The 9,452-nt window shown below is 51.9% G+C and overlaps 1 protein-coding gene across 1 annotated transcript; it reads left to right on the top strand.

Annotated features, from left to right (window-relative positions):
- The first annotated feature begins 782 nt into the window (after positions 1–782).
- On the top strand, positions 783–5,776 carry BARHL2 (BarH like homeobox 2). Its single transcript, XM_027114536.1, has 3 exons — positions 783–1,434; positions 3,197–3,422; positions 5,203–5,776. Exons 1-3 carry the CDS (start codon positions 819–821, stop codon positions 5,513–5,515), a joined length of 1,155 nt encoding a protein of 384 aa, XP_026970337.1. The 5' UTR covers positions 783–818; the 3' UTR covers positions 5,516–5,776.
- Positions 5,777–9,452: the final 3,676 nt, after the last annotated feature.

Here is a 9,452-nt window from a genome sequence, read left to right as displayed (position 1 = left end):
GGACCTGCGCGCGGCCTCGGCGGCGGGGGCGCGGGCCGGGCGCGGCGCGTGGAGCGGCGGCAGTGGCCGTGACGTCATGGGAGGGGGTCGGCGCCGCCCGCTAGCCGCCGGATTACAAGCGAATGCGCCCGGCAGCGGCTGGAGTTGCTCGGCGCCGCGACTCCGCCACCTCATCCGCCTGTGCCTGCTCCTTCTTTTCCTCCTCCTCCTCCTGTTGCCGCGACCACTGCGGCAGTGTCTGCTCCACAACTTTCCAAGAAAGTTCAGAAACTCGGCACCGGGGCGTCCGAGTCGCGCGCGGCCAACACCTCGGAGAGCCGCTGGGCAGCTCCGAGGGCGCGCGGCTGCCCGGGCTTCGCGGTCGCTGCACCTGCCACGTCCGCCGCCGCCGCTGCCGCCTGGTGCCAGGCTGTGGGCAGACCCTGGCGGCGGCAGCAGCGGCGGCGGCGTCGGGGTCACCTCCTGCTGCCTGCACCTCCGTCTGGCTCTCCTGCGCAGCCACCGCCGCGCCACGTGCGCGATCGTTCCTGGAGCGCACGCTCGGTGCTTCCTCAACAATTTTTGTAACTTTCCCCCCCATCTTCCTTTCCCCAAAACTCCTACTTTTTGCATTAGGGTAAAAAAAAAAAAAAGTGTCGCAAGTGTCCACGGATTGCCACCTCCCAATTTTCCTTCCTTCCCCGCCCCACTTTTTTTGTTTGTTTGTGTTTTAAGCGGCGACAACATTGTTTCGTGTCATTCTGCTTTACGATCGATAGCTTCCTTTGCTTGGTCGGGGCGGCAGCGGAGCGGCGGAGTGGCGTGGACCTCATGTAGAAATGACAACAATGGAAGGGGCCAGCGGGTCGAGTTTTGGAATAGACACGATTTTGTCCAGTGCCAGTTCGGGCAGCCCCGGCTTGATGAATGGAGATTTCCGCCCGCTCGGCGAGGCCAGGACCGCGGATTTTAGGAGTCAGGCCACTCCGTCTCCCTGTTCGGAGATTGATACTGTAGGAACGGCGCCTTCCTCTCCTATCTCGGTCGCCATGGAGCCCCCGGAACCGCATGTGATAGCGGACGGCCCCCAGCATCACCACCACCTCCACCACAGCCAACAGCCGCCGCCGCCGCCGCCGCCAGCCGCGGCCCCCACGCAAAGTTTGCAGCCTTCGCCGCAACCGCCGCCGCCGCAGCCACCCGCCCAGCAGCTGGGCTCGGCCGCCTCGGTCCCCAGGACTTCCACCTCTTCTTTTTTAATTAAGGACATCTTGGGCGACAGCAAACCTCTGGCGGCGTGTGCACCGTACAGCACCAGCGTCTCCTCTCCCCACCACACCCCGAAGCAGGAGAGCAACGCAGCACACGAGAGCTTCAGGCCAAAGCTCGAGCAGGAGGACAGCAAAACCAAACTCGACAAGCGGGAAGAGTCCCAGAGCGACATCAAATGCCACGGTGAGTCGCGCCGCCTTGGCTCCCTCAGCCGTCTAGCTTCTCCTCCTCTTGCTTCCCTGTCTCCCCTTCTGTCTCCCGCGAATCTCTGCTGGGATTCGAAGGCGATTCTCAGCTTCTAAGGCGATAGCGCCACGGTCAAAAACTGCAAGCGGGAGGGAGGCCTGGGCGTGCGATTTGGAGACTCGTCCCAAGTTCTGATTATTGTTACATTTCTACCTCCCAACCCTCACCGCCATCCAGCTCCTTTCTTTGTTTTACTTCATTTTAATTTATTAGGAAGGGGGCAGAGGCGGAGGGTATCTGACGGGAAATACTTTAGTGTTTCGTAGTGCCTAGGGGTGTGATCACAACGTGGTGCTTATTATTTAATGCAAATCATTCCATTCTTCCTACACACCGTATTTTCTGAACACTGGAACGGGAATTATCAGATCTAGCGAAGGGAAAAATTCCGAAGCGATTAACAGGGAAACTTTTTTAAAAAAATTATTAGATCGTGATTAATATAGGGAAGGCCACACGGTAAAAAATTATAGAGTTCCAATTAAAAAAAATAATCTTCCTACCCCATGGCACTAACTGAATATCTGTATTTCAGTAAGAGTTTTGGCCCCTTACAAGTAAATTGGGAGGTAGCATTTATGAAAGTAAAATTTTATGGAATTGGATATCTATTTTTGTAAAATCAAAAGATGGCAATGGAATTGTCCTTCAACTCCCTTTTCCCACCTTCTCCCCAGAGAATTTCATAAGTGTTCTGGTCTTTGCATAGCAAAAGAGTTTTAACATATGAGGAGAGTTCTCTTTTTTCCCTTTACTGATAAGCTTATTATTATTATTAATCTTTGTCCTCTCTGGGAAAGGTGTGTGCCGACTGTCTGGAAGGTAGGATATTGCCTCTTCATTTTACTATTGTATCATTAGCATAATAGTGCCCAAAACAGATGTACAGTCTGGTCTGGCGATTTTTTGTGCACCAACCTCCCCAGTGGGTCAATTAGAGAGATTATGGTTCTTCCTGCAGGGAAGATCAAGGAGCGCAGCAAAAACGGGTACAAACAGAGGGATTGACATATCGATTTCCCAACATTTCAGTAAAAAACCAAAGTTGACAAATAGAATCCGGAAATCTCTGGGCTGTCACCTGGATGGGCTCAGTGATTTTGAGCTGAACGCAGTGTCTGGGAGACATTCTTTCTGAAGCTTTAAGAGACCTGATGCAAGCAGCTGCAGAGAGCTTGATCCAACATTTCCCAAGTGCATCTGAAAAAAGGAAAACAAATGCCTATAACTTTTAGTAAACAGGAGAAGTAAAATGAAAAAAGTGCCCCCTTCTCAAAAATAAAAAAAAAGTTGAAAGACCTTTTAAAAACTAACACATAAGAAAATATGAAGTCAGGGTGAAAACAGTAATGGAAAGGGACAGGGTCTCCCCCCAGGCAAGGAAACTATTAAGAAAAGGACCCTTTATCATAAAGTATTTTTTTTTTTTCATTTTCGTTTCCAAAGACGGGAAGATCCAGCACTCTTTTGGAACCCTCTTAGGAGCTCTGCAGAAGGCTCCACACTCCCTAGTCAGTAGTTGGTCCTCTTCCTCCATACTGGCTAAGGTCCAAGTATGTTTATAAGGAAGATGACAGAGTATGGTTCCCCCACCCCCAGACCAGCAGCTGGCTTGGGAATGTGGAAGTGTGTGCCAGGAGGACACTCCATCCTTCCCCATTCCAGTCTACCTTACGGCCGTGTCTGGGTTTCTATGTAGGAACAAAGGAGGAAGGAGACCGGGAGATTACCAGTAGCCGAGAGAGTCCCCCTGTGAGAGCCAAAAAACCTCGCAAAGCCAGGACAGCTTTCTCCGACCACCAACTCAATCAACTGGAGCGTAGCTTTGAGCGACAGAAGTACCTGAGTGTGCAGGACCGCATGGACCTGGCAGCTGCGCTCAATCTCACTGACACCCAGGTCAAGACCTGGTACCAGAACCGCAGGTAAGGGAGGCTATGTGGGAGAGCAAAGGCGTCTGGCCATCCAGGTCAAGATTACTACACCAATCTTCTTCCCTCCTGGCCTCGGAGACCCTAAGGACTCAGAGGGCCCTGAGCTGGCAGTCGGGGGCTTTCTGGCTGGAGGAGGGATTAGCCACACCTCCAAGGTGAAAGGGATCGTTGGGTAGCTGGAGTTTGGAGAATTTTGCACTTCTAAGTGTCCTTAACATATGCTAGTTTCTCCCTCAAACCTGAGTGGCTGAAATTTACCCCATTTTGCCCCCAAATCAATCAAGCCACACCTTTTCAAACTGTGACATCGGTGTAGGAGACACTCAGGCCCATAAAACCTGTGCATTGCACCATTTTGGGCCTGCCCCAGGATGGTTCCAAATATCTATAGCCGGTCACACAGTCTGGCTGTATCCATCCTGGAAGAGCTGACCCACTGGCCTCAGCTTAAAAGTCCTTGCTTTTCCTGTGAGGCAGTTGGGAGAGGTAGAGTTGGCAGCCGGTCAGGCATCTAGACTGAGGGTCTGTCCCCTATTCTGGCCACCTCAGAGCCCTCCAGGAACCACGGCTTCCCTTGAAAGGAAATTAGGAAAGGGGCTGACAGTACTTGTAGGCCCCTGAACTGCAGTGTGAACCCAACCTGTGCAGTCTGGGGCCGAGGTTATGCCGAGTTTCCAAGCCTGACGGTTGTCTCCCTTGTCTCGATTTTCTCTCCCCCTCCTTTTCTCTCATTTGTGTTCTAATCGTCCATAAGTGTGGTTGGAAATGCCCATCCAGTTGTCATCTTTACCGTAATTTTCTGTCTCATTACATACGGTTTCAGCCACCCTAATTCTGTCGGAAAACATTAGTGTCATTTGTAGCCAATTTAAAATGGGCGACATGTTTATTAATTTGGCTGGAGCTGCCTGGTGTGGAGGGCCCACCAGCCCTGCGTTCCGAAGGAGGCATCTGAGCAGAGGCCTGCTGCCTCTTCTTCTAGTGGGGTGCGGTGGGGGAGGGAGGAGACCGAGAAGAGCTGATCACAGGTTTTGATTGTTACTCTCTCTCAGAGGAGAAAAGATCCTGAAATGCATTTTTCCCCTCCTGGAATGGCCCCGAGGTACTGTCCCCATGGGAGAGTCCTCCCTCAAACGAATTCCGTTTTGAAACCCTTGTTTCCTGGCTCATAACCCGCCCCCCCCAACACCTGCCGTAAGGTCCTGTCAGGCTGGTGAGAGAGCTGTGTCTCCACAGCCCTGGGGACCAAGAGGGCCAGGGGTCCAAGGCCCAGGAGTCTCTGTGTCCCTTTGTTTACGGTTTCTTCTCACTCAGCCTGGAGGAAAGGGGGAGGGGCAGAGAGCAGACACTCTGGGATTGCTGGGCAGCCACTTGGGGAAGGAAATTAGAGGAGGAGGGAGAAGACTGCCTATAGAAAGAGTAGTCTCCGTTGGCCTCCAGGAAAGTTTCAGGCAGTAGCCAAACAATAAGGGGGGGGGGGCAACGTCAGAGGAAAAAGTCAGGAAAAGGTAGCAAAGATTGGAGAATTTTATTTATGAATGTCTCAGACATTGATGGCATCGTTTGGGAAACCGACTTGGATTTGGGTGATTCTGGGAGGGAGAGGGTGGGATAGGGGGCAAGGAGGTGTGCTTCACTCCTGGTTCTCAGTGCTCTCTAAGTCTTCCTGTGTTCCCCGAGGAAGAGAAGGCAGGTGAGGGGGGAGAATGGGCCTTGGTGCCTGGGCACTGCCCACAGCTGCAGGGTGCACGCACGCCTGCTTTTATTTCAGGACCAAGTGGAAGCGGCAGACTGCGGTGGGCCTGGAGCTGCTGGCCGAGGCAGGGAATTACTCGGCACTGCAGAGGATGTTTCCGTCGCCTTATTTCTACCACCCAAGCTTGCTGGGCAGCATGGACAGTACTACCGCCGCGGCGGCCGCCGCCGCCATGTACAGCAGCATGTACCGGACTCCTCCTGCACCCCATCCCCAGCTGCAGCGGCCCCTGGTGCCCCGAGTGCTCATCCACGGCCTGGGGCCTGGGGGACAGCCGGCCCTCAATCCCCTGTCCAACCCCATCCCAGGCACCCCGCATCCCCGGTGAAGAGCAAGTCACTGTCCCTCCCTGTCCCCTCCCCGACCCGGACAGCTGCCCCTCCTCTCCCGGCACCAGGCTGTCCGGCCTCCCTTGCAGCCAACCGGGAAGCAAAGAAGTAAGAGAGGAAGACACTCACCAGCGGGTGGAGGGGGGGCCCTCCACTCTCCATCTCCCCACCCCCAGAGACAGGGCTGGAAAGCTCCCGCACAGGAGTGTGACTGGCGAAAACGCCGACTCCACACAAAGTGCGACCAGTAAGTGAAAACATCAACAAAAACAAAACCTCAAGTTCTTTTTAAAAAATGACTTTAGGGACAGGCAGGAGGGAGGGAGGGGGGTGGGGTAAGGAGGGAAGAAAGAAGGGCACGGAGAGGAAACCACACAGGCAGAGAGAATTGTAGATGAACAGCCTCAAATTCCGAGGCAGAGGGCGTTGCCGTGGACATTCCGACTGCCCCAGAGAAAAGAGGAGGGTAACTGAGAACTTTGCACTGATTTCTCATGACCTTTTTTCTTTTGGAAAAGTGGCATGCTCCATAATATGAAAAAAAAAATGTACATTGGAAAGACTGAGTGATAAGTGATATATCATATTTATTATATGTTGTCCAAAAAAGTCACTTATATACATTAGTAAAACATGATTTTTCTTTTCATGTCTTTTTGATTCAGTAAAATAAATGCTTAGACAAAAATATAGATTTTTTTGTGATTGAAAATTACAGAAATAAAGTTTATCTTTTTTTAACAAGCGATGAAATCCAAGGGAGCTGATTTTACTGAAGCAGAATGTACTATGATGAAATGTGTCACTTGGTTTAGGAAAACAAAATCCCTTCTGGAATATTAGGAATTTACAAAATCTGTAAAGACGTTGGGCTGACTTGTATAAAAACAGCTCCATTTTTCACGGTGGCCTCTTCCGAGCCGTTATTCGATATGTGTGAACTTCTTTCTTTTTAAGTGGATGATTTCAGAGCAGTTTGTGAGGCGCTTGTCGGCTGTTGGTGCTTGCCAAGTAGGCGGCCAACTTTCCCTGCTGTCCCGGCCTGCCTGACAGCCCCAGCCGAACCGGGTCTGTCCACCCCTCCTCCTTCTCCTAGGGCTCCTCCTGGGGCGATGAGGGTCCAGAGCGCTGGGCAGCGGAGACGCCGGCAGGGGCTGGGCTGCGGGCGGGCGGGCGGACATGCGGGCCTCGCAGCTGTTCTGCAGCCCACGGCCGGGCGCCCGCGCGGCAGGACAGCCTGCAAGCAGGAGGCTGCAGGGCGCGCAATTAGGGCGCCCGGGGGGTCTCGAGAGGCCTAGCTAACAAACCCTGGTCGTGCTTTGATCCTGGTCTTCTCATTCCCTAGCGGGCATCCAACCCCTAGCCCCGAGCCGAGTCTCTTGTCCTAGTGAGTTGGCTGTGCTGGGATGTCTGGAGCGGAGTGCAACTCTGGCCGAGACAGGTGTGCCAGGCTTTTTATCCGCGTCCCTGGATCTTTTGAGACTGCAAAATGAGAGGCCCTGCCCAGAGGGTAGTGAAGGCCGGCTCCCTGCTTTGGGAGTGTGTGTGTGTGTGTGTGTGTGTGTGTGTGAGTGTGTGTGTGAGAATGAGTGTGTACGTATTCGTAGCACCTAGGCCAGAGCCGCACCTCAGCCGCAGGCCCCCCTCCCCCACTAGCTCCCAAGAGGCTCAGCACTCCCGACTAGTGAGGAAGAACTGGGGGGGGGGTGTACATTTCCGGGGCTTCTCCCACCTTCCCCAGCCCCAAGGTCACTTCTCGAGTAGTCAGAGAGTTGGATCCCGGTCTGGGTTTCCTTACATCTCTATCTTCACTTCTGCCCTAGTACATAGTCAAAGGAGTAAGACCTGCAGCTAAAACACATCCAGACCCATTTTCCAACTTTCTTTGGTGGTTGAATCTTAGTAGAGTTATAAAAACATTTTTAAAAATGTGGAGTGCTGTGGGAGTGTGTGTTGGAGAGGAGAGGGAAGGAAGAAGGAAAGAAAGGTGAAATCCAGGAGGAAATTGCCTCCCTCCACCTTGATCAGACCTGGGCTAATCAGGGAGTGGTTTCCAGCTCATCAATTTGCTTTAAAAGTGGTCTTGGTCTTGTTTGATTCTAACAAAAGTGTTTGGACTGGCCCTTCTCATTTTCTTCCTGCTGAGCTGGGACAAACTCAAACAGCTGGGCTGGGCTGGAAGCTGGGTGCCACTGTGTCCGGTGGGAATGCCCATTGCCTGGGTACTCAGCAGACTCTCCTTGTTCTGTCTTAGCTGCTGTTGGGTTTTACAGTCACGCTTAAATAGTTCACAAATGGTCAGCCTGGGCCTAAAAAGGCACTTTCCAAGGCTTGGGGGTGCTACAGTTTCTCGATGTACTGGCCCCAGGGCTGGTCATCTTCGGGGGGAAAAAGGGGGACCTGGGAATTCACTGGAGCTCACACATTCTAAGTTCCCTACAAAGAATGACCTCAAGTCCAGTTGGGAAACGCACATAAACAAACCTTCAAATACAAACCAGGCCACAGCACCCATCTGCTACCAGCAGCCCGCCAGCAGCCTGCCAGCCACTCTGCTGAGGAGCCTGCCAGCTACCCCTTCACTCTCAAGGCCAAACTTGGACTCCATAGGTGGACAATGAAGGGGGAAGCACTATGTCTACAGAGACCAAGGTTTCCTAATTAACCTCGTATTCCACTGCTGCTAGCAATTAGGTTTGATCCACCCGAGTCCTCCGAAATGTGCTTTCGCTTCAAAGTCATGTTTTCTTTCACCCCCTAAACCATCCAGCTGACAGTGTCAATTCCCCTTCTACATTTGTGTTGTTTACTTCCTGTTGCACAGAAGTTGGCGAAAGGAGTGTGTGTGTGTGTGTGTGTGTGTGTGTGTGTGTGTGTGGCGGGACTGTTGTTCCAGGAAGAAAGTTGAGTGCTGGATTCCTTCTTTTCATTCTTTTCTTTCTGCAGCAGTACCACCTCAGCAGGTGCCCTTCTATTCAAACATCCCCAAACTTATTGCTTACAAGTCAAATGCAAACATAGTCCTTTCCCTCAAAAGGGGTCCTTCAGTCCGTGCCTGCCCAAGAAAGTAGCAGTGTTGGCTAAAAGGTGAGGAGTGCAACACCAAGTTTTCCAAAAAGCAAGGAACGGGATAATAGACAAAGGTCTTTTCACAAGGGAGATCCAGAGTTAGTTATGGAGGCTCAGAGGTCTGTTGGCCCTGGGAGCTGCACTTCTTTTCTTTTCCCCACCTTCAGCTGGTGTTGGAAGGGCACTCCACGGCTAACTCCATTTGGATCTCTCCTTTGATTAAGCTGGGGACTGGCAAAACAGGGATTTTCGGGGGGCATTCTTTGCTTGCTACAGAAACACAGGAGAACAAACTTGTTTCAGGGATGTTTAGACACTCACAAAGGCCCCTTACATTTGCTCTCCTCAAGATCAGCTCTGCGACTCCAGCAAACCTAGCACAAATCTGTAGTGAGTATGGAGTAAGAAGTTAACTCCCCAACTAGCAGCCAGGTGTTCTAGCCCAAGCCAGCAATTTTCAATGAGTTGCAAAGTTATGATTGTGGCTTGCTTCCATGCCTCCAGCAAATATATCTACCGCCTTGTAACAGTTTAGTTTTGCTCCCCCTGCCCTTAAAATGAAAGTCCACATGATGGCAAATTAGACAGCTGATTTCCTCTGTTGCAAATAAAACCGTTTACCCTCAAACCAAGACTTCCGTCCTCCTCCCTCCCTGCCATCTGACTCCTGCCTAGGCGGCCCTTCCCCAGGAGTCTGCCAAATCCCACCTCCCCTCTTTGTGAGTGGTTTGTTTTGTTATATTTTTAACTTTCTAAAAATATTTGGAAAAGCTCTCCCCAGGGCTAGGGAAACTTTAGTCCCTATTAAGCCACGTGGTTACAAGAATATACTAGAAGAGAACTGCTTAGTTTTCTAAAAAGCCAGGC

This window comes from Aethalodelphis obliquidens, unplaced genomic scaffold, assembly GCF_003676395.1.
Source record: "Aethalodelphis obliquidens isolate GAN/ISIS:26980383/991018 unplaced genomic scaffold, ASM367639v1 scaffold13, whole genome shotgun sequence".
NCBI lineage: Eukaryota > Metazoa > Chordata > Mammalia > Artiodactyla > Delphinidae > Aethalodelphis > Aethalodelphis obliquidens.
Note: the sequence above shows the minus strand (reverse complement) of the source record. Positions and strands in the feature narration are given on the sequence as shown.